Here is a 25511-nt window from a genome sequence, read left to right on the forward strand (position 1 = left end):
GTTGTGACCTTAGATGGACAAGGACATATTTGTTCTCCCAGGTATTCATGTGTTTCTCCTGGCATTATCCACTGAACAGGATAACTTGGATAGCCTATGATTGATCCTGCCAATACCTTGAAGGAAAATCGATCTTGTTGTGATATATGAGGTTGTGATATCTTGGGACAGGTTGTGACCTTAGATGGACAAGGACAGATTTGTTCTCCCAGGTATTCATATGTATCTCCTGGCATTATCCACTGAACAAGATAACTTGGATAGCCTATGATTGCTCCTGCAAATACCTTGAAGGAAAATCCATATTGTTCTGATATACAAGGTTGTGTCATCTGGAAACAGGTAGAGAGACCTTAGATGGACAAGGACGGATTTGTTCTCCCAGGCATTCATATGTATCCCCTGGCATAATCTACTAAACAAGATAAATTGAATAGTCTATGATTGAACCAGCAAAAACCATCAAGGGAGAAATCCATCTTGTTGCGATATATAAGGTTGTGATATTTGAGGACAGGTTGTGACCATAGATGGACAGGGACAGATTTTCATATGTGGTCCGTTTTTGGAAAACACCCATCTCCTGACATTATCCACTAACAAGATAACTTGGATAGCCAGCCATACAGATCTGGGTTCTCGTGGCTGGGAGGCCCCTCATTTACCATTGTCCTCAATCTGATGCGATTCCCGATATGGACCAATCAAACCAAAAAATTATTAAGGATGTGCCACCTCAGTCCCAATAGAAGAGGTCCCACCTCTGAAGACAATTCATCTCCCAAAAACATTCGACTAACAAAGGAACACAAGAGATAATTAGACATCAAAGTGAACGTTTATTCGTTGTCTTAACCATAGTCATGATATACACAGATCATACATGTACATAAAACTGTGTCGACGCAATTTAGCCGGTTGAGGAATGTTTGTTATACAGCCTATTAGGCCAGAGTTCTGTAGGATTCATCTTATCACTTGTCACGATTTAACAGTGGCTTGAAAACGTGAGGATGAGAGTGACACCGTGAATCGTATGTAGCCCGATTTTTTGAGATGACTTGTTTTAAAACTTAACAGTGACACGTTACATGTGTAAACATGAATTGTACATAAAGCGTGACCTCACAGGTATTAAATCATCCTTTTGTACAGGCGTTCATCAAACGACTAAATTGCCTTAACACAATAGTTTAAGAAGAAACGTTATATGAGTCTTGCATATCTTTAGTCAAGGAAAGCCTGATATAGAAGAAATTACCAAGGAAAACACAATCTAAAACGCCCAAAGGAGGCAAAGAAAAGCTTTTGATAATCCAAGAAAACGCATATAGTTGACTCCAACTCTCACAACATTCGGAACATTCTCTATGGTATACGTGTACATGCCCCTCCTCTCCGTTAATTTCGGACATCAAATTTAAAGATAATTGCATTAATCAAATGGTCATTTGGTCAAATTATGCAAGACACATTACATAGTCATTCAGAGCGGAAAGGCCAGATGGTCTACAATAATTATCACAAAATTTGTAGAGAACAACATACATGTACATGTGTAAATATATTCCAATTTGATAGAACAGGAATGTGAGAAGATTATAAGTAGAATTGCCATTCCCGCCAATCAAAAATAATTGATTCGATGCACCACAATTTTATCATCCCACTGCCTAGGATATTATTATTCTTTCCATTTCATCATTCAGCAACCAACTCATCTAAATACTGATAGAGCATCTCCAAGAGTAGGTCACTTCTGTTCAGTTCAGTCACATCCATAAATTAACGTTTGCCAACCCTGGCCATCCTCGAGGTGGCACTGAAGTAGATTAGTAGATCACTTTCAACCTCGATTTTGTTAACATATTGAGATGCCTGTATCATGCTTCTACAGTTCCAAATACTATTGGACAAATGATGACAAAACATGCCTCATTCAATGAAATGTAAGAGTTTGTGCCCTTAGACCTCAAAAAGAAGGCTCTTTAGGTATCATCACCCAAGTTTCAGTCAATAGCCCAATTGAATACAAAATGTGCCCATGTGGACAGATGGATGGACCAACGGACAGATGGCACTCGAATAGCTGTTCTATTAAATATAGCTCAGACAAAAAATGTTTGTCTCCATAGGCTTCAACCTACTTTAATATGCTCCCTTATAGTTTCATACTTAGTTGCCAAAGGGTAAAGCTACACAAACCCCAAACACACAGTCTGCAGTCTTTTATTTCCATGTGTTATATAAGGGATGGAATGACAAAATACACAAAGAAATACCGATGATAGCTCAATACTTTTTGTTTCACCAATAGAAGTGAGCTTTTTTATCACACATACTAACATATAATGTATGTACAGTGAAATGAGGATAATACAGCCATTTCTTTAACCAGGTACGTGAAACTCACGTTTGCACAGACTGGTTCAAGGGCCTTTTTAAACAAAATTAGGTCAGTTAATTATAGGGAAACATATTTTTCTCAATCAACAAAAATATTTGCAAGCTTTGTTCATTTCGGCTCCCATGGATGGAATCTTGTTACTTTCAACAAATTTATAATCGCCCAATTGAACCATTTACACAGTGGAATATGTGAAGATACATGTAGAAAGCAAATAAAATCCACGAAAATGTACTGATTATACAACAAAATGTATAATTAGTTACATTGGACCATAAATATACATGGAATGATAGTTCATTAACAAATTTACGATACCGGTACTAATATTATTTGGACGGTGCACCAAAAGTGAATATATATATGTATAATAGTACATGTATAAATACCACACAACGTGAAATACATTTATAAAAATATGTTTAAGAACTCACAGAACCTCAGCAGTTGCCAAAGTTAAGGCAAATTTTTTACGAGCAAAACAACCCTTTCCTGGGCCTCTGTCGGTATCATAGCAATTGATACATCATCAAGTCATACGCGAGTTTGTGAATGGTACCTTTTGGGCCCCTATCGTCCACATGTTCATCAGACCGAATCTATCTAATAATGATCTGCTATGCCAGTCAATGAAACAGGAATTGAGAAGGTTCATTTTTACATATCACTCAAAATTCATGTAATACTGATCCTCCCAATAAAAATTAAAGGGAACTGAAACCGCCAAGCCAGTTCGTATGACCTCGTTTTCATTTCCCGCGTATCGGGTGATCAGAACGAGGCATGAATGAAACATGGCGCCTAGCTGTCAATCATTGAGTGACGTCACTACTATGGAATTTACTACGAAAACTCATGAATGAAAGATCGCATGACTCACGTGATTCTCACATGATTCTCAATAATAACAAATTGAACTGCGCATGCTCGGGCACTGGGCGCGGAGCTACAAATCTGAACTCGAATAGGAAGTTGGAAGTTTGACTTTCTCGGGCGGTGAAAGTCGAAAAGTTGAATAAATCGCTAAAGAGAAATACTTGCGCCCCGGTTCAATATCACACAATGCTACCTATATACAAGACATCAGATCTAGAATACATATTTAACCATTGAGGTTTATGAGTTCCTTTCAAAGTTTAGCCATATCACAAAATAAATTTTCCAATGCACCCCACCCATTGGCACCTGGCAGGCTTTTAACATCTGATAGATGTTGTCCAACCAAAAGTCTGATCTGGACAACACCCGAAGTTTTTAATATGCTTCATTCGCCATAGGACCGCCACAGTTCAGGATCACAGTCTCGACTGACAACGAACAATTTGAGATGTCTATTACGACATCTCTTTTGGAATGTCTCAGTTCATCTAGGTCATCCTTAAGATCTTGTTTGTTGCAAGTAACATACATGTCCAGAAACTTTGGGGTAGGTAGGCAGGCAAATAATTTTTCTTATCAACAATAAATATTTTCCAGAAATCCCAAAAGACCCCTTAAAAATGAAGAAAAAGTGCAAAACAATGGAAGAAATGAAATATTTGAGAAATTTTTCTTTCCCCCGATTCAAAATTTTTATAGGAGGGGGGTTATCTATCGGTATGAATGAATGAATGAATGAATATAAGAATTTCTATAGCGCCTGAATTAAAAGAAAAACTTAAATTCTCAGGCGCTTTACAAAGCAAAACACTCCCTGAAAAGGTGTTGTTTCAGGAGAGTTTTGAAAATGTCTATGGAACCAGCAAGCCTGATGTTGGAAGGTAGCTGGTTCCATAGAACCGGTGATGACTTGTAAAAAGAACGGTCACCAAAGGTTTTGCACTTAGTGCGAGGGACCACCAAAGTTGGAGCAATAACAGAGCGGAGATGGTAGGTGGAATGGTGCCTCAGTCTGACCATATCACACAGGTACGCAGGTGCGACTCCATGTATTGCCTTATATGTAAATAAAAGCACTTTGAAAACAATCCTGTATTTAACAGGAAGCCAATGGAGTCGCATGAGAACCGGTAGGTAGAGTTACATTAAACACACCAATTTTTTAAGTGCACCCTATGAACACAAGGATAAAATATCTCAAACATGTCAAAAGTACAATCATAAACAACATCAATGAACACAAAAACAAACGACATCAAGCAGATTTCTCTAAATGATCTTTTTGAGATTCAAGGCACTCAAAACTAAAGACCTAAAACTTCTGAAAATGCACTCTTTGGGTGAGAGAATATAAAGTATGTAAGGCAACTAGGAAAGCTAGAACATCACAGAGATATCACTTTAATTGGTAGCATACATGTATTTACTTGCTAGCCCTTTGCTCCTCTAAAAGCATAGGCCGCTATTACAACTCTCCCCCATCTATTTGTAGGATACATGTAGGACAATTTTTTTTGTGGTTCAGTTTTAAAATGTCTAGATTAAAGGCGAAGGGAGAGGCACAGGTCGATCGATTCTATAGAAATGTCGGACAGGGTAAACTTGAGTCATATCACTATTTGATCGATTCCTGAACAGGCTCGGGTATGATACCCAGACTTAAGTAATACCTGGCCTCCTTGTTCATAGAGGGAGAGTTGAAACCTGAGCATAAAAACATAATATAATCATGATTATACACCACAACAATTCACAACATAATTCATATACATTTGTAGCCATGACAACATAATCATACGTACTACATGCTGTTCAGAGGCTCAAGAGATTTACTTCTGTAAAATAAACAAAGAAATAACATTACAAAAATATAGCAGATGACACACACATGAAGTTCATCAGATGCACAATTGGACCAAACTGTGCTGCCTTAAACAAGCTGACCATGTTGTTGAACTGTATTTTCCTGAATGTTGTGCCTTCTCAAATCCCATTACATCACAACAAAACCTGCATAGCAGTCTTGCATAATCTCAAAGTATTCTCTCTCTACAGTACATAGACAAGAATTATGACAAAATTTGATCGAAATATTCAACCCGTACTGCTTGGATTGCGATATCAAAATGGAGTCCTGAAAAAGGTCCCTATCTCTCATAATAAAACCAATACTCATCTATTGTGACCAATCTATTGTACACAATTTCAGAAGGGAACATATGGATACGCTGCCTGTCAATTTCTGAGTCCAACTCTTGATGACACTTTCAGAACTACCAGTATCAGTGACCACCCTCAGCACAGAAATAAATTAACATAAATAACAATCATTACTTTCGCCTCTGCATAAATTCCTGTTTCCAGGGTGGAATGGGCTTCCCGTCATCATCAACTGTCGGTGTGACTGGCACCGACTTTGTTTCCGATGCGCCATCCACTTCTGCAGGTGATGCTGGGCTATTCTCGCCGGTCTCCACCTTCTTTCGTTGTAACATATCACGCTTCCACTGCGGCATATTCTTCAGTCTGTTTTCTTCTTCTTCGATCTGGAAGAAATCAGGGTGAAATTGGTCGTATTTAGGGGGGCCAAAGGGGGGAGCAACTCCCCCAGAGGTCAGAAAAGGGTGTCACTGTTTCTTCCCAATGGATCCATCAATTTGCGTTGCATGTCACTGACGCGTAGGACGGATGTCAATTGTGATTTGGACTGTATTAGTCACGCATATTTCGTGTGGAGAACTTTAAGCAAAAGTCATAGCCAAACTTGATTAAGGTTGTTCTTGCCATATACATGTAGCACCTTGTATTATAAAACAGCCACATGTACATCGACATGTAGTGAAGATATACCTTCATCATTGTGAAACAAGAGACATGTGTGAAACTTTAAAAGTTTTAGGCAGGAGAAAAATTTGATGGATAGGAGTAGGAATAGAAGTGAAGATACATGAGCAATGCATGCTGAAGGAAGCACGTAGTGAAAAGGGACAATAAAATCAATATGGTACCAGCTAAAACTATGGCCCCACTACATGGCCCTGACTGTCTTTAGGGTATTCAGGGGCATAGCTTACTTTCTGGTAGGGGGCAAAATGACGCTTCTTGATAATTTTCAGCCAAAATCATGGACAGATGTAAATTCTGATTTCTGAGGGGGAATTTGCATATTGAGTCGAGAGCTAAGTGCCAATTACATGTGGGACATTATCTGCTCTATACCAGGGGCGGGTTTAAGGCAGGGCTGACCCGGACCCGGACCCCTCCCCTATTTTCTGCAGAGTTGACTAGTGAGAAAAATGCTTTAAAACATGCATTATCAAAAGCATATATAGAACTGCTAGACAAGCAGGGGAAGGGTTTCGTATAAAGAAAATGTAGGAAACGAGACCCCTTCCAGATAACCAACTGCACCCAAGCAAATCAGAAGATGAAGATAGATGCAGACCCTTCTTTGTTCCTCAAGTTCCTAGAGATCCAAGGTGGCACAGGGGAGGTGGTTTAAAAAGCAAAATATGATTTTAATTTTTGTTACACTATCTCTTGATGTACCGTACTTGGGTTTCACTTTGGGGATCAAACACTCATGTAATCTACATTCTGGATGAAAAAATTATGTAAACAATTAAATTTATCGAAGACACCAGCGGCATTGCAATTGGGAAGTTCATCTTAAAACAATTTGATGAATGTAAAGAATCAGATTATAGCCCTTCATGATCATCAATTATATCTGAGATAAGGTGGAACAAGAATTGTAGCCACTCAGTGTTGGAAAGAGCTGGTAAATGTTGTACAAATCGAGACTCTAATTGCGCTTGGGCCATAGACTTTCTATAGTTTTGGAAAACGACTGCTACTCCGAAATCTAGAATCCTTATAATGGGTCCATTATTTTAATACCGAGTACTGACCGCAAATCAAAAAGCAGAGACGTGGCCAGTGCCCAGGGTAAAATTTGAAGAAAAAGTTCCAAGTGAAAATGTTGTCCTTTGAACTGCCCTAAATTGCAAATATGCCTCCTCTAAAATGAATATTTTTTGTCCGATTTCGAAAATTCCAAGTTCTACCGAGAGCTTAGGTACAGATATTTCAATTCCTGCTGTCAAATCGAACCCCTCTGAAGAGGAGAAAAACGTAAATCCTTCAAAAATTGAGAAATGTATCTTCCCTGTAACACCTACCTTCTGCCTCTGTTCGTATTCCTTCTTGGCCTTCTCCATCATCTGACGAGCGAGCAGCTGTTTTCGCCATGCGGGAACTTCGTTGCCTCGTTGGTCCTTGTCCGACACCTGCTCTAAGAAACTTTCAAATGGCATGTCCGGTGTTAACTGCAAAATAAATTATCAATTACATGTATCATCAGCACTATCCCGGGCAGGTTTCTCAGTAAGATGGAAAGCCGGCCTGGAATTCCCAAGTTAATATACACGTATGATTTTCGGCAATCTGGGAAACTGATTCTCAAGAGTGAATAGGTCCAAAACCTACCGGAACATTTCCGGAGATCACCGGACTGCCTGGCAACGTTCCAGGTGAAGTCGGCGTCTTCTTTCGCGAGCTATCGAACACAACGGCAGAATCCTTCTGCACTTTGCGCAACGATGCCACCATGTTGACTGACTTCAGTTCCTCAATGATGCTGTCCGTTTTTGACTTTTTTTCTTTCAGCAAGCTGTCCGGCCGCTGTTTGAACGGCGACTGCATCGAGCTGTTGAGTTTGTTCGGCGTGCTCTTGTGGGAATCACTAAACTGGTACGGCTTTGACCTGAAGAATATTAAAGTTACCGCTTTGGGTATGGTAAACCAGCAAATTTTCGCCCCTCTTAATTTTGGGATCAGTAAAGATTTCTGAAAAACGAAAGATGACTTTTATTTCAGCGGATTATAAAAATATTTCTGATCAAATATTTTATTGTTGTTTTCTAAAAATACAAAACTAAGTGAAATGAGTGTATTTCAGCTGGTGGGCTTTTCTTGGTCAGTTTCAAAGATTTTTTCTTAATGCGTGTATCCTGACCCTCCCCTCTTCACCACCCCACCCAACCCCCAGCTTCGCATATGCTATTTTCTTTAAATTTCAATTCGTTACAGAGTGGGCGGGGGAGGGGGGCAGGTCCGAATCTAGGCTGAGGGCCAGGCTTAGGGTCAATAGGAAGTACATGTACAACAAAACAGGGAAGGTGGCATGCCTATCATAGGGTAAAACGCACAAGTCGTATACATTTTGATCAATAGAAATATCGAGGTGCAAAACACTCGCCCCTCCTTAAATCTAAGATAAATGTACAACATCCAGACACAAATCTAAATTAATTTCAAAACAACCACAACATTTTAAAATTCTATCCTAGGACGAAGATACTCCAGCTCGTAGATTTCTAATCCTACGCAAGTTGGTCCACAGAATACGACAAAATCAAACTCACGTACCTACTCTACACACACTGTCGTCAGCGGTAAGCCAGCTTGTAAATTTCAAATCCTATGCACAAGTTTGTCGACAGAATATGACAAAATCAAACTGACATATTATACTCACACTGTCGTCAACTGCAAGCCTGCTTGTCAATTTCAACTTCAACACACAAGTTAATAGTCCACAGAACATAACACACACTTTTGTCAACTGTAATCCATCGGCACTGCGGTAATTGGTACATGTAATTGACAAGTTGTTGAGGGCAAAACTGTGTCGAAGTTGTGAAATACCAATAACGTGTTTGACATACGGGACCACTTGAGGGCAGAGGGATCAATTAGTTGTCAGGCAAATACTCAAGGCTCGAATTTTCACCGAGATTTTTTCAGAAAACGAGTAACAAGTTCCTCAATACTTTGAGAAAACTCAAATCAAGGGAAGTGTACATGTACATGTAGCGGCATTAAGATATTGACTATTTTTTTCAAATCCTAAACACAAATCCCGAGCACTTGACAAAATGACTTAATACACGCGCTGTCATCAACTGTATCAAGCCTTTAGCACTGCACGAGTAATTCATCGTCATCGGGAAGAATCTTCATCAAAATTAGTGAAATCAAAAAATGTTTTGACAGGTGCGCCATCTTTTAAAGAACAAAGGAATCAATTGAATGTCACAGTAATAATCCAAGTTCCCTTAAAAGCAGTTTGAAGATTGGCAAATTGAGTTAAAACTTTCAAATCGGTAACTGCAGGACTACATGTATTGGGCTGAACCTCCCACCAATAATTTTCAATTTCTCAAAAACTGAATACCGTCACAGTGTCAGAAGTATGTACATGTACATTAAATATTAGTACTAGCATCATACAATTTCCAATTCATCAAAAATTGAATACTGTGGCAGTGTGAGGAGTTTGTATATCAAATATTAGTATATGCTGAAGTTCTCCTTGAAGTCGAGCACTTAAAGGGGAACGCTGTTCGTGAAAATTGTATTTACCAGTGGGTCAGGCAAATAAGAACACAAGAAGCCGCAGTGCAGTTACCATGCATACCAATCAGCTAAAACTTAGCATTTATAGTATTTGGTTATCTGTCTATACAACAGCATTATTGAAATTTATATTCTGTGCATACGTGCTCAATTTTTATTTTTGGAGTTCAATTTTCAAACTGAACGAAAAGAGTAGACCTTTAACATGTGTACATTCATCATCAAACAAAGCGGCAATAAAATATAGCCGCTCTCTGTTCTTTAGGCCTACATGTATTCAAGGGCCTTTACTCAGACATCATTTTACTTTATATGTTTTGAACAACTTTCAATGATTCATGTCTGAGATCATAGTTCAAACTGTGTCAAACACAATGAAAATCTTTGAATGAGCACTGGGTTTTTTCTCTTCTGTGATCTTAAACTAGTACTTGATATTGAGTTCAGGCAATGGTAAAAGGGGAAGAATGCAGGCCAAGTGCTTTTTTCCAAGTGCAGTGGCAGACCCAAAAATATTGGAAAGGTAACACAGCCAATCTTTGAGAGACCCGCACGGTATGGGACCATGCATGTTCATGACGTGCTATGCCCGTCACCCGCAGGGAAAGGGGTCAAGTAACTACAATGACAAGACACAGGCAGCAGGTGCAGCCTCACTGGTTCATAGAAGGAGCCCACCATTATCATTTTAACGAAACACACTTACAACACTGTTACAGAACTACAAAAGAGAGACAGGGACCAGCAAAAGCAAACTCACGTTTGAGCTTGAGCAAGCCTGAAGTGCGAAAAAATAGCACAATTTGTTAAAACTCAGCAACACTTTGGTGAGCTTCATCAATTCAGCCAAACCAGAGTAAGTGCTACATTTTATAGTAAACATAAATAAGGGCTGACCTCCAGGGCTGTAGCTAGCTGCTGCTCATGTGGGGTGAGACAGGGAGCAAAAAACCTCTTTTGTCCTCCATCACCCCGAAAATGAGCATGAAAAACATCTTTTTGGGGACCCTAAAGGCAGTGTTATCCCCCATGCCCTCCCTTCTGGCTACGACCTTGACCTCTTGTCTAGTTGCGCTCAAATCAATGCGGCTTATAGGAGGAAACCTGACCCCTGCGAATGGCTAGGTTGAAGTGAACAAAAGACCTACAACACCTTTAAAACACACCACTACTGAGGATGACCATACAGGGCTACTCTAAAGGGTCAACATACTACATTGGTTGCCCACCATAAAATGTCTCTGAACGAGATAGTAATTAGTTCTGAAAGTTCTATTCACCATGGTAACCAACATGATGAGATATTCTCTAGGTGCTAACTAGATATCAGGTGGTTTCTGTAATATTAGGCCTCTAACCCCAACCCACTGAGTGAGAATACATCAGTAAGCCTGATCCACTTGTACAACACAAATTACAAAGGAACGAAACCAGGCCCAACATATAGTTTCATTCTCCAAGGAAAAAACTTGATACCTAAATATTTCACCAACACCTCTATTCCCGCAAATAAAAAAGGGTGAAAGAACATTTATTTCATCAAAATAACTAAACGAGCCTGACAAACGTAGATCACTATAATATTACTCCTATATTGTAAATCCCTGAAAGTACCAATCCAAAATATTTCAATTTGCAGAAAATGACTTACCCAAGACTAACATAGAGTCTGTGCGATGTTTAATTTGATGGAAATGAGAGACTAATAATATAACTTGACGGTATAAAGGCCAAAGTGAATAGAATCTGTAATGATGTTAAATGTGTTAGAAGATATTTTTGAGAAGGTGATAGGGGCCACAGACCAATGGGGGGGGGGGGGATCCTGGCTTCAGTATGAAGGTCCAGGCAGGCAAGGACAGTATTTTCATATCATCCTTACAAGCAGCAAGCACAAACGACCTGCGATAATCATTGATTGATAATGGAGAGACATGACTTGATTGTGAACAACAAAAGCTGAGGGAACAACGCCCCTACTTACTTGGCAACATTCTCCTTAACTGAGCCGACTGCTGGCACCGGTGGGGCAGGTGGTGCCAGGGAAGGTGGTGTCGGTGGTGGCATTGGTGGAGGAGGCGGTGGAACATGCGCACTATCCGTCTGGTCAGAATAACCTGACGCAACGCTCTTGCTCTGCACCCTCAAACTCTGCCGACGAATCTGATCCTCGAACGTCGAGGAATTCTGCACAGGTGGCCCTGCAGATGGGGCGAGGCCAACGGCCGGTGCAGGCTGATTATATGCCATCTGGTCCCTCTGTTCAGACCAGTGGGCACCGTAACCAGATTCGCCGTTTTCCTGATTCTGCGGGAATCTTCCGAGAACAGAGCGGTTTCGTTGATTTGATGGTGGGGCAAGTTGAGAAGGTGACTGCGGGCCATAATTCTCCTCCTTCTGGTGATATGAATTGCGTTGATGATGGTCGGAGTGCGATCTTTGCATATTGTTTTCATGTTCCACCCTGTGGTCCGGGTACGACAACGTACTCAGCGACGATGTAGTTGATGATATATCGCTGTGCGTGTCGCTCAAGATGGTAGATGGCGGATAGCTGACAGGGCGCGTTGGTTGCGACATCTGTTGGTAGTTCACGGTCTCGCCAGTCTCCGCTGAGAAGCACTGTCTCTTGGCAGGAGCAACACCAGTGTTCGTTCTATGAACCTCAACTTCAACTGGAAAAAGACCAAAAAATCAACTAATTTTGTTGAGAAAAAATATTTGCGTCACTCAGTAATGTATAAATGGGATGGAAAGAAATAAAACTCATTTAATCAGCTGATTAGAACGAAGCACATAAATGCCAGAAACCAAAAGATTTCTTGTATCCCGGCAAATTGAGTCTGGACTTAAGTTTTTGGTTGGCCAGATTGACAACCCACTCACTAAGTCGATACAAAATTTCGTTTTTTTCAGTTGAAGCATTCTTCAGTTACTTGATCATGTTGATGGAAATAAGAAGTTTTAGATGTTAGCAATGTTAATGATGGTGTTATATTATTCTAATTCAGGTATGAGCCATGTTAGTTGCAAGCAGATAGCAGCTCTTGGTGTTAATAGTTGCAAGCAGATAACAGTTCTTGTTACCAGTTCTGGTGTTAAAGCCATGTTATTGGGAAGCAGATAAGTTATAGTCACCAGTTCAAGTGTTAGCCATAAGTTAGTGGCAAACAGACAAACGTTTCTGCTACATGTACCAGTTCTATATACTAGTGTTCGCCAGGTCATAGTGGGAAGCAGATAAGTTGTTACCAGTTACTAGTGTTATAGCCTTATAGCACGTCATTTTTTGTTAAGTTCAGGTGAAGCCATTCTTGCTCCCAGTTCTAGCCTTAGCCATGTTAGTTAAATGCTAAAAGCCGTAGTTGCGAGCAGATATCAATTCTTGCTACCAGTTCAGGTGTTAGAGTCATAGTTGCGAGCATATATCAATTCTTACTACCGGTTTAGGTGTTATAGCAATAGTTGCGAGCATATATCAATTCTTACTACCGGTTTAGGTGTTATATTCTAAAATACCTTGGTACCGTAAAGTCAACTTTTAAATGGAAAATGCATAAGCCTCGTTCTGAGAGTGGAGTGTTTTGGACACGCAACCAAGATGCTCTACCAAAGTTCCCTCGGGTTGCACTAAAATGTGGAACCATGCACACAGCTCACTTCAGAAGTTTGAGGCTCTCAAAACACTGCTTCAAACACAAATCAGCCAAGGAAGCATCAACCACCCGAAGTTTTTTAATGAGCACTACACATATTTGCTGAGAAAAACGCTCCAAATAGCCCATTTGCGCGGATTTTAGCGTTTTTTGAGCGAGCCGATCCGGACTTCCTATACGGGCTGCCGTAACATAATGTAAACAACGGCGCTACCGGCGCTCCGGGCAGGCGATGGATGGAATTTGCCAAATTCGCACATATTCAAGTTATTTCGTGGCCTATCTTTTTAAGTTTGAGGTATTTTAGAATAGAAATTGAACCCTCGGCTTCGGACCTTGGTTGAGTTACCAAGACACTCTCGGGTGGAGCTAAAATTTCGTCCAAACCCTCGCCTGTCGGCTCGGGCTTGGACTGTATTTTAGCTCCACCCTCGAGTGTCTTGGTAAATCAACCAAGGTCCTCCGCCTCGGGTTCAATTCCTTAAGCAATAGTTGCGAGCAGATATCAATTCTTACTACCAGTTTAGGTGTTAGAGTCATAGTTGCGAGCAGATATCAATTCTTACTACCGGTTTAGGTGTTATAGCAATAGTTGCGAGCAGATATCAATTCTTACTACCGGTTTAGGTGTTATAGCAATAGTTGCGAGCAGATATCAATTCTTACTACCGGTTTAGGTGTTATAGCAATAGTTGCGAGCAGATATCAATTCTTACTACCGGTTTAGGTGTTATAGCAATAGTTGCGAGCATATATCAATTCTTACTACCGGTTTAAGTGTTATAGCAATAGTTGCGAGCAGATATCAATTCTTACTACCAGTTTAGGTGTTATAGCCATAGATGCAAGCAGATATCTGTTCTTGTAACCAATTAAAGTAATTCATAACCGTAGTCAATGATACTTTCAAGCTTGCACATCTTGTTAAGTTCAGTTGAAGCAATGTTAGTCGCAAGAGGATATAAAGAGCTTGGTTAGTTTTTGTCACCAGTATGATCTGCCAACTTGGCTTACCTATGAGGGTCGTTGGGACACAAGACCCAGGCTCATCTGAAAACATTCAACAGTTCTATAAATCTCACTATATTCATTTTCAAGAGAGCTCTTTGGGAGAGAAAAAAGCGCTCTTAGACTGCACTGGGTCAACCACACTGTCGATGTCAAGTCAAGGAGAACAGTCAACAAACACTGGCCTACTTCAAAAGTGTATTATCTATTCCTCATCAAACTTGTTTTGGGCAGTGACATCCTACTGTGACTCCATCTATCAGTTTATTGTTACAACCCACACTTAACATTCTCATCTTGCCCACCATACATGCATGACAATGGTATTGGTATTATAAGGGTTGACAACAGCCACTACCATTTTGGTAAGAGCTTGAAATTCTAAAGCAATTAGAACTTATTTCCTAGCACAAAATTAGCACTCACTTCATTTTTGGCTCTTAGTCTCATCTGAAAGACTCCAGAATATTCGTACGCTGTGTTGAGAACAGCCAGGAATTTTAGTTCCTTGAAAGCCACGCCAGTTAATCCAGATATTCAATCCTGGGTTCTCCCCAGGATCGAACATGGCCCCTGTTGCGTGGTAGCTTAAGCAGTGTTAACCACTAGGCTATGAGGCTCCTTATAACCAAGGCCATTAACTGATCTTCTAACTTAAATCCTTCGATTTGATTTTTAACATACTACATTCTATGTACTTCAAGAGTTTCAAAATCAATAACTTTCAATGGAATTTTATGACAGCAACCACTCTCAACTGGTTAAATTCCACTCGGCGATAAAGAAATTCGACCCCTCCCAACATCACCATATAATTAAACACAGTGAAAGTAATACACACCAAAATCACCTGATTACCATGGTAACGTATTGATTGGCAAATCTACGCACGAAATCAGGTAATGATCAGACACAACCAGTTGCAGCCACTTTTTGTTGTATATTGCAATATCGTTTGTGTGTTTGGAAAATCCAAGTGGGCAGGGAAAGTGTTATATGATCAACTGCGTGAGTGATATTAAAAAGTTTGACACTGCCATGGTAATCTGTGCTAGAGAAAGTTTCAGCAATATGAAATCATCTCCAATACGGTTCATGAATATCTGAATCATCCTCTGCAACATGTGTAATAAGGAAACCTCTTGATAAAGAACAGCTCTTGTCAGTCCCGAGCGTGTCCAAATTGAGAGGTACCACTGTACTTTGAATGTGATTCAGATATTCACGGTGAAGAGAAGCGTCAGAAAATCTAATTTTCCTTGTGCCTAAAGACTCTAATGCACAACACTGCGTCTTACGATCTTGAATTCTGCGATCAGAATGGCCTTTCCTGGAACTCTGTGTACTTCTTAGATCTGAATTTAAACCTGTCCAGAAGAAATGATATGTGATCCTCTCAGAAAGTGGAGTTTGCCACAAAAAAGTTTGCAATTATAATTTCCCATAATTTCTACAAATATTGTGATTCTGCCAGGGGCCGGTAGTGTTTACAATACATTCTGGCTGTAAACAGCATTTTCAATACGTCCACTTTTCTCAAAAATCGTTTATTAAAAATAAGTACATGTTCGATTTTCAGAATGTCCATTTTTGCCTCACTTTCATCGCATGTCCGATGCGAGAATGGACCAAAGATGTCTCACTTTCCAAATGCAAATCAAACAGTGGTGTTTTTTAACATTCGGGGTGCTTGCACCTGCTCAGGAGGCTGTGCTATTGCCATAAAACCACATGATATACAACTGTGAATATGTTCATACATACCGTCATCGAAGTCCATCCGGCCGTTGGTATTGTTCATCCTGCTGTGACCGTTCATCCCATCATGGCCGTTCATCCCGTTATTTATACCATTCATCCCACCATTTATACCATTCATCCCGTTATCTGTACCGTTCATCCCACCATTTATACCATTCATCCCGTTTTGACCATTCATCCCGCCAGTCGTGTAACCATTCCCATTATTTTGATTGGTGGCGTTGTACAAGTGGCCGTTGGGCTCCTGAAATATCATGGGGTGATTTAGATACTTTGACATTTTTGACAAATCTAGAATCTTACATGTAGTTTTTATTTTCCTTCAGGGTTTCCGCCAGGATTAAATTCGATGGGGAGCAAAAAAAGTGTTTCTTTTCTTAATGAAATGGCCAGGGCCATTGTGCTCACCTCATGTGGAGGAAAGATGGATAAAGAGCATGGTATTGTGTCATGTAGTGTTAGGTTTGATGTAGGTCCAAGCAATTACAATTTCCCCAAAATGGCCAATTTACATAACATTTGACCTCTGTGACCTTGAAAAGTAGGTCAAATCAAAGAAGACCCGGGTGACACATTGAATGGTTGTTAGAATTAGATGTACCTATGATATAAAATTGGTGCCAATCGGGCAAGTCATTACTAGGAATAATGGCATTTTGAAGAATTTAGGATTTGGCCCCCTCCCTGGAGGCCAAACGGCAAATCAGATCGCACGAAACTTCGGTACCTGAGATCATCTGACCAAGGGGTACATGTGTACTTAATTTGTGATCAATAGTCATTGCAGTTAAGAAACGTGCCATAGTTACGGCCTGACGGCGAATTTACGCCATTTGACCTCTGTGACCTTGACAAGAAGGTCAAATTAAAAACCTGGGTGACATATACTGTATGGTGGTTAGATGTACCCATGATATCAAATTGGTGGCAATCGGGCAAGAAGTTAAGGAATAATCACATTTTTAAGGTTTTTGGATTTTGCCCCCTGGTGGTCAAGTGGTGAATCATATTGGACCAAACTTCGGTCCCTGAGATCACCTGACTAAGGGGTAAATGTGTACCAAATTTGGTATCAATAGTCATTGCAGTTTAGAAACGTGCCATCGTTACATCCTAACGGCCAATTTACACCATTTGACCTCTGTGACCTTGAAAAGGAGGTCAAATCAAAAACCCGGAGGATATATGATGCACCTTTGCTAGAAGTACCTACCATATTTTTTTCAAAATTTCCCGACTACTATTAAGGGAGATATTGCATATTTTCACTTTTAACGTTTGGCCCCCTGGTGGCCAAACCTTGAAACGAATCGGACCGAAACTTGGTCTCCAAGGTGTCATTACATAAGGGTACATGTGTACCAAGTTTCAACTCAATAGCTCTAACAGTTACGAAACGTGCCCTGCTAACGGACGACGGACGACGACGACGACGACGACGACGACGACGACGACGACGACGACGGACGACGGACGCCACGGTATGGGATAAGCTCACCTCTGCTAAGAGGTGAGCTAAAAAGGGTAAATGACCCCACCTGAGACGTTTTTTGGCCCTAAAACCGCTACAATTGGCTCCCAAATGCTCTTATTTTACATACCAAATCATGAAAATTACTCATTTGACAGTAAAACAAACTTCAGTGCTCAAAATTAACGGGGGGATACTCCCCCCTTGAAATATTTTAGGGGGGATGAATCCCCCCCATCCCCGCCTCTGGCGGAAACCCTGTCCTTCATCAACCATAATGGTAGAATAAATGTATTACACGCGCCATACACCCATCCAATTCAATCATGTCACTGCACTCATCGCTGACTTTACTTCTAACTCTGGGGCCAACACGCCAGACATTAGGCCAAAGGAATTCCTCCATGGCGAGCGGGTGGAGCCATGCCATATAATTGGGGGTTCAATACAATAAACCTGGTCAAAATTGACATTACGTTTCTCATTAAAAAGTATCTTCTTTTAACCCTTTTAGTGTCACTCTCAACCTCAGGTCGAGATGGAAAAGCTACCCCGTTAGTGTCACTCTCGACCTGAGGTCGACAGGGGATATAACGTTAGAAAACAGCATGTACATCGTTTCAGCATTGTCCAGTCCGTGTTTTATATCTACCTTTCGAAAGAGCCAATCAAATCTGATCGTTTGGTACCGAATACTCATATGCTTTCTACAGTGATATTTCCCGCAATTTCGCTCTGAAAATCAAACCAGCGGAAACACCGAATTCTGACGATAGTTCAAAATCACATTTTCACCCCAAAAAATAACCAATTCATGTTGAAATTTCTTTAGCTTCATCCAGGATAGTGTACTAAACAATTATCAGAAGAGATCTGCTACAAACAATTACTAAAGTACATTTTAGAAAATTATTTCAAAGAAATCGTCAGAATTTGCGAGTTTTTCACAAATTGTCATGGTTTTCACCCAAAAATGAAATGACATATATGCATTCAACTGGTACCATCCTTTGCTCCAGGCAATTGCCTACAAACTTTTCAATCACTGTAAAGTGATAGAAGTGAACACTTCTGAGCTACAAGGCTTCATAAAAGAGTTACCTAAAAGCTGCTAAAACTCAAAAACATGCTTGACATTCTGGGGTAGGAAAATGTAAAACATGGTTGACACTAAAAGGGTTAAAAAGAACAACTTCCCCACTGGTGGCAAAATATATTTTCTTCAGTCCTGTCACCTGGGAGGCAACTCATGAACTAAATTGTTTCTGTCGGTTGAAGAGCAGTTGAAATGATTTTCTGGTAATACTGATGTCAATATATTGAGTTAAGGCGCAACTAAATTTTGCTGGATCTTTTATTACATGTGAAGTACAGAGCACTATACGTTTCACGTTAACACCAGAGGATTTTTGCTCTGCCCCCAAAATGCTGTCATGACTTCAAACTAAGCTCCTTTTTGGACAATGTTGGATTTGGCCCACGGCCTTTAGGGAAGACTGGCAGCGATTTTCCACAATTACGCTGAAATATGAAACCCGTCACAGCAAAACGAGTCGCATGTCACTCTGAGCTTTGCAGGTTGAGATGGACTGGTCATTATTTTCACTGTTGTCTGCCTTTTGAGAAATCTGAGTTCATCAATTTCTTCCATATCTCCTGGTGTCATTTAGGCTCATCTTCTGTGCGACGTGCACCCCATTTTGCTGCGACAGGTCACACATAATAAACAAGACAAGTTCCTTACAGAAGGTCTGAACTGCCTGATCAAGATGGCACACTCTCTATGAAGGCAGTGTTCGGCCAATTCTTCTGCTGTCAGGCCGTTGTTATCAGCAAGAGACGGATCGCAGCCGTGCTCCAGTAAGATGGTAATACTCTGAAGAAAGAATTAGATTTTGGATATTTACTCACAGAAATCCTCACCCTAAAATGTCCCTTCCTGCGTCAGGTCTGTATGACAACTGCCTATGTCAGTGCACATGACGTATCGTGGACAGAATGATGTTACATGTTGGTATATCTGTCTTTTTTCTACAAGCAAATCATGTCCAACTCAAACAAACATATTCCAAAACATGAGGTGGGAGATAGGGTGTTAAAGCCAGATATGCATTGATAGTAACTATTAAAATCACGATGGGCACCAAGAAAAATCCAGTTTTTCGGCCGTTGGTTTTTGGATATTCGTGACTAGCTAAACCTTTGCCAAAGACGAGCCAATAGCATTCCGCGACGTTACTATTTATAGCTCACAAGGTCATTTGAATAAGATATTGATGACGCTTTAGTCATGTGACAGTCAGACATCGACACTTATTTCTACGCATCTGAGCTTATTTCAAAGTCAATTATCTTTGACCCTGCATTGTTTTTAGCATGAATGATACCATAGAGTCAGAGAGAGAAATATTCAGAACAATTATGTAGTATTTCCAACACTTGGACATGTGCCAGATTGAATCTAACTGCCCTAGTTAGAAAGCCTAAATCCATTATGAAACCGCATGTTTGTCCGACATTGCCTGTAATTCAGCGATGGGGAAATAGAGGGCAGCAGCTGCAGTGACGTCATTATTGCGGAATGCTATTTCAAAATGCGTTTCATATTTTCAATCAAAAACTCACCTCCATTTGCCCGTGTTCTGCAGCATCATGTAAGGGCGAGCCGCCCAGGTTATCGAGCAGAATTTTCCCGCCATTAAGCAACAGCCATGTTAATAGTTTGGTGTGGCCCTTGCTGGCGGCAAAGTGAATCGGGGTAGTGCCTTCACAGTCCCGCTCATTGGGATCACTGTACTGGTCATTCACCTGAGAAAAATAACATTTCACCAGTAAACAAACCCACCTAGTAAGAAAACCCGTCTCAGCTCAGCTGTTTGATTAGGTTGCAATGGCATGCCAGCGAAGGGTTAAGAGTAATGAGAAAGAGAGGGTGGGACTGCATGGCGTATACAGATCAATATCCACATGATTGCATTCCGATCAATAAAATCGATTCATTGCTATTCTAGAATGACTGGATGATGAAACATCATTCATATGTTGACAGCATGTGGATGTTGGCTATCATACAGTTTTTTCTAGACACATACAGGTTGTCTCCCCTTCCCCCATCTTGCTCCTTTTTCAGAAGTCAACAGCGTAACTCCACCCAATTGCAAATTGGCTATGCTACATGTACATGCGTTGAAACTGCAAGAGTCTTTTAAAATTTCTTAATTCCACAGTAGCGAATTGAAAGAGTTAAAATTCTGAGAACTGCGCTGCTGTTTGGGTTCTTACCAGTCTGGGAAGAACCCGAGTCGCAAGATAGTCGAATCAGGGAGTCTAAAGTGAGTTGTTGCCAGAATAGGTGACTACTTGCCATCCTTGCTTGACTGTTCACTGAAGGAAGTGACTGCTGCCGACATACCTGATACCAAGTATGGATAATCTATTTTGATAATACCAAGATTTAGTAAAGACTACTCTTTATCAATTCTTGATAATACTGTTGTAGTGTACTCAATACTGCCCTCCCCTTCCTTAGCGAACACTTTAGAAGCAAAGTGGTTAAAACAGGTTCATAATCTTACCAGATAAGAGACTATTTGAATATTTCCCGACTGTGCTGCTGAGTGGATGCACATCATACCATCATGGGCGGGGATCTTGATTGAGGCGCCCGCCTGCAGGACAAGGAACTTGAGGACATCAAGGTGACCCTCCTGACAGGCCAGGTAGGCAGACGTTACGCCATTATTCATCTGCATGTTGACTGTGCTGTATAAAATAGAGAAAGAAGGGGACCTGTCACTACTACACTAGTGTCTGAAAGAAGGAGACCTGCCACAGGCAGACGGAAGTTTAGAAAGGAGACCTGCCACAGGCAGACGGGAGTTTAGAAAGGAGACCTGTCACAGGCAGACGGGAGTTTAGAAAGGAGACCTGCCACAGGCAGACGGGAGTTTAGAAAGGAGACCTGTCACAGGCAGACGGAAGTTTAGAAAGGAGACCTGCCACAGGCAGACGGGAGTTTAGAAAGGAGACCTGTCACAGGCAGACAGAAGTTTAGAAAGGAGACCTGCCACAGGCAGACGGAAGTTTAGAAAGGAGACCTGCCACAGGCAGACGGGAGTTTAGAAAGGAGACCTGCCACAGGCAGACGGGAGTTTAGAAAGGAGACCTGCCACAGGCAGATGGAAGTTTAGAAAGGAGACCTGCCACAGGCAGACGGAAGTTTAGAAAGGAGACCTGCCACAGGCAGACGGAAGTTTAGAAAGGAGACCTGCCACAGGCAGACGGGAGTTTAGAAAGGAGACCTGTCACTAGCGTCAGAGAGCGGGAGACATGTCACTGGCTTCAGCTTCAGAAAGAGGGAGACCTGTCACTAGAATCAGAAAGAAGGAGAACTGTAACTTGTGTCAGAATGATACTGAGACCTGCCACATGTATCAGAGAGACTGTTACTAGTGTCAGAAATAAGGAGACCTGTCACTATGTATCCGAAAGCAAAAGACCTGTCACTACATGTAGTGTCAGAAGGCGGGAGACCTGTCACTTGACTTACTCACTAGTGTCAGATAGAAGGAGACCAGTCACCTACTCGCTAGCAACTGAAAGAAAGAGACTGGTCACTTACTACCAATAGTACCAAAAAGAAGGGAGACCTGTCACTTTCTTCAGTATTATGTAATAGGGTTACATGTAGCTCTCGTGTCAGGGAGAAGGAGATATTTCACCCATGTAGTAACCTATTCACTGATGTCAAAAAGCGACTTGACAGAAGAACTTTTTTTGAGGCAGAGTCAATATTTTTGGGCAGATGTAGTGCATGTAGTGTCTGTAGTAGTGATGATTACGTGGTTCAAAGGTTCCCAATGGAATGGATAATAACCATATTCTAATTTTTCATACAGGCACCGTAATGACATGAATGATTCTATTTTATGTTATGAAGTGCAATGCAAAATGACCACTGCAATGACAGCATGCAGTGTAAACAATGAAAGGAGCAGCACAGATGTGTCTAACATGATATCCCATTGTTTCTGGGGGACACCATCTGTGTCTCAACAGGACGCATATTTCTACATACAAACAATGGAAATTTTCATGTTGATTTCCGAACTCAATCAAAAAGGTCATGGTTTACATATCGCCAGTTTGGCTAGAACTTTTCTTGAAGCAATTAGATTTCCTTCAAAATGACAGAGGCTTATAATGTCCAAAACTGGCTTCACCCCCTGCCCTGGGTATTCCATGTGTTGTGATTCGTATCATTTCTTTACTTATTAGTATTCTGATTCTGACCCATATTCACAAATATCCAGAATTCTTGTCATTGTTCCTGACATGCCCACAGCAATCTTTGCTTTTCACACTTTATCCAACTTGCACTATATGAATATATGAATAAACAAAAATAACTTGCATACATGTATTCCCCTTTCACTCAATGAATGTTAACATATGACAGTGATATGTATCTACCTATTAATCTGGTATGTTTACATGCACATTTTGATATTGGGTGAAAAGCACATCACTGGAGTGGAACTGTATGAGGGACAATGCCATCTTGGGCTTTTGACTTATGACGCATGGTGTGTGACCTTCGACAAGTCTCTCTTCTTTGATAGCTCAATCCTTTGAATTGAGCAAAAGTTAGAACGCAGAAGTGGCACACAACACACAAAATGTACATGTAAACCGGGTCCATAGTAAAAATGTCTCTGCTAGCTTTGGTCTTGCACAAACCCTTGCAAAATACATCACAGTATCACAGTTCCCCTCCGATAGATTTTTTGTCTGAAAATGTTGGTCAATTGAGGTGAAACTGTTGCTGAAAGTGTTGACCCCATGTCAGAATCAATGAATGACAGATTGCTTCTAGCGCCACACAACATCATCAAACAAGAAACATTGATTTCCTTCCATGATTCATCATGTATCAACCCATGTCGACTTTAGTTAATGGTCATAACGTCAACATTAATATGCGTAATTGAGGGAAAATATGAGGGTCAGAATTGATCTTATTGAGTAAATGATTGATCTATCAATCAATCAATACCAATCAATACATTTTCAGATTTCAGCACACAGATGGCTTCAGAATAGAATATAGAATCAGGCAGGAAGTGACTGTGATACACTGATAGTGATACAGGGATAATGTTGCAATAACTTTGATAATTTTGATGCCTTTTAGTAACATTTTTTTCAGCGTCGAACATGGTACTACAACTACAATACATGTACATGATGTATTGAGAAGGTCATTATTTTACTGTGTGCGTAGTAAAAGAGAAAACAGCCCGATGACGTCTGTATGTGTGACGAATAAAACATCATGACATAATGTCGGCAAGCTATGTAATGTTATGTTGATGGTTGAGTCTTGTTTTACTCAGAAATATGATATACTGTGAAAATTTACAATCACCGATCGGAAATGACGTAGTCGTAGTTTGATCGCACTCGACTACAGATCATTTTAACAATGGCACTTACTTCGTCAATCGATAACCTCTTTTGGGGCCATGATCAGGAAGTGTAAACTCGGGTGTTCCTAAACAACAGCTAAGGCAGGGTAAACTTTTGAGTGGAATGACTCTTACATCATAACATATGTAAACCTTTTCAACAAATTTACCACGGCCAAAGAGGGGGAGTCCATCACATTCACAAGCTACTCATTATTTTGTCTCACTTGGTGCCGCAGGGTCATTTAGTACTTGCCCTGGCCTATAGACACCAGAGTCGGAGAGGAATCTCGGTTTAAGTCTCATTCAAAGGACTGTGAAGAGCCAGGAATGTTTAGTTCCTAAAATCCACGCAGGTTCGTCCAGAATACAAATCTTGGGTTCTCCCTGGGATTGAACCCAGGCCCTATTCATATTGCATGGCAGCCAGCAGTGTTACTGTTAACCACTAGGCTTAAGGCTCCGATCACCTGTCTTACAATTGTGGTTGTTTGAAAGATTGTTTGCCGCTGTATTTTCCCAGGCTTTTGTTGTCGTTTGTTTGAGTTCCTCAGCTTTTCTCTTCCAGTAACTTTTGATGTTGATGAATAAAATGAACGCATTGAAGACAACACAAAAGATGATCAATCGTGATACTCACCTCGGCGCTTGCCGTGTCAGCAACTGAACTATTCGGATATCTCCTCTCGCCGCAGCAAAGTGTAATGGCAGTGCTCCGACGGCTGTCTTCTGTGTAGCGTTACATTCTGTATTCTCCAAGATCCATCGCACAACGCTATAATGTCCGAATCGTGACGATAAATGTAAGATAGTGGCACCGGTGGAATCGGTATCATCAACTTGACATCCCGTCTTTAAAAAATCCAGCATGAATGACAGGCATTCCAAGTTCCCTGTGGCTGCAGCATCATGCGCCGCTGTAGCACCGATCTTACTCCGCTTGTTTCCACGAAATCCACACTGAGTGACAAGGTATTCAAGTACCTCTAAATTACCAGCCCTGGCTGCATAATGTACACAGGTGGCCCCAACACCGTCAGCCACTTGTTCATTTAGGCACCTGCTCAAGTTCAACGACTCTAGCAGGTCCAGATCGCCGAGCTTAGCGGCTTCTAAAGCTTTTTCAGCAACCATGGTACTTCATTAAACAGTTAACATAGTTGTTATCAAAATATGTTGTTATTTGATAACATTTTGAGAGGAAAATCGGATGACATGTCAAAAAAAACTTCGAATGAAAACATTTCAGACACTACTGCCCCCTATGAACTCTTTGTTTCACTATTCCGGGACACACCCAGTTTTACAAATCTACTGAGCAAACTTATTTCGCTGGTGAGAAAGTATCTTGGATTAAGAATGAATACGAAAGGATTCGACCTGATTTTTTGAATTAAGAAAAATTAATTAATTAAAATTTGCAACCCATCATGCAAAACAAA

General features: G+C 40.8%; 1 protein-coding gene across 10 annotated transcripts; it reads right to left on the reverse strand.

Annotated features, from left to right (window-relative positions):
• Positions 1-819: 819 nt before the first annotated feature.
• Positions 820-25316, reverse strand: LOC135497403 (espin-like). Of its 10 annotated transcripts, none has more exons than XM_064787280.1 (14): positions 24710-25316; positions 21178-21364; positions 20228-20410; positions 19347-19478; positions 16135-16375; positions 15669-15725; positions 14377-14412; positions 11691-12381; positions 10467-10484; positions 7775-8051; positions 7468-7614; positions 6732-6752; positions 5621-5832; positions 820-5121 (listed from the first exon to the last, which is right to left on the reverse strand). In XM_064787280.1, the coding sequence occupies exons 1-14, from the start codon at positions 25201-25203 to the stop codon at positions 5088-5090; spliced, it is 2730 nt and encodes a 909-aa protein (XP_064643350.1). In that variant the 5' UTR covers positions 25204-25316; the 3' UTR covers positions 820-5087. The 10 variants fall into 10 exon arrangements, with proteins under 10 accessions (XP_064643350.1, XP_064643349.1, XP_064643356.1 ...); XM_064787279.1 differs by having other exon boundaries at positions 15669-15737; XM_064787286.1 differs by lacking the exon at positions 15669-15725.
• Positions 25317-25511: the final 195 nt, after the last annotated feature.

The sequence above is a fragment of the Lineus longissimus genome, chromosome 12 (genome assembly GCF_910592395.1).
Source record: "Lineus longissimus chromosome 12, tnLinLong1.2, whole genome shotgun sequence".
Taxonomy (NCBI): Eukaryota; Metazoa; Nemertea; class Pilidiophora; order Heteronemertea; family Lineidae; genus Lineus; species Lineus longissimus.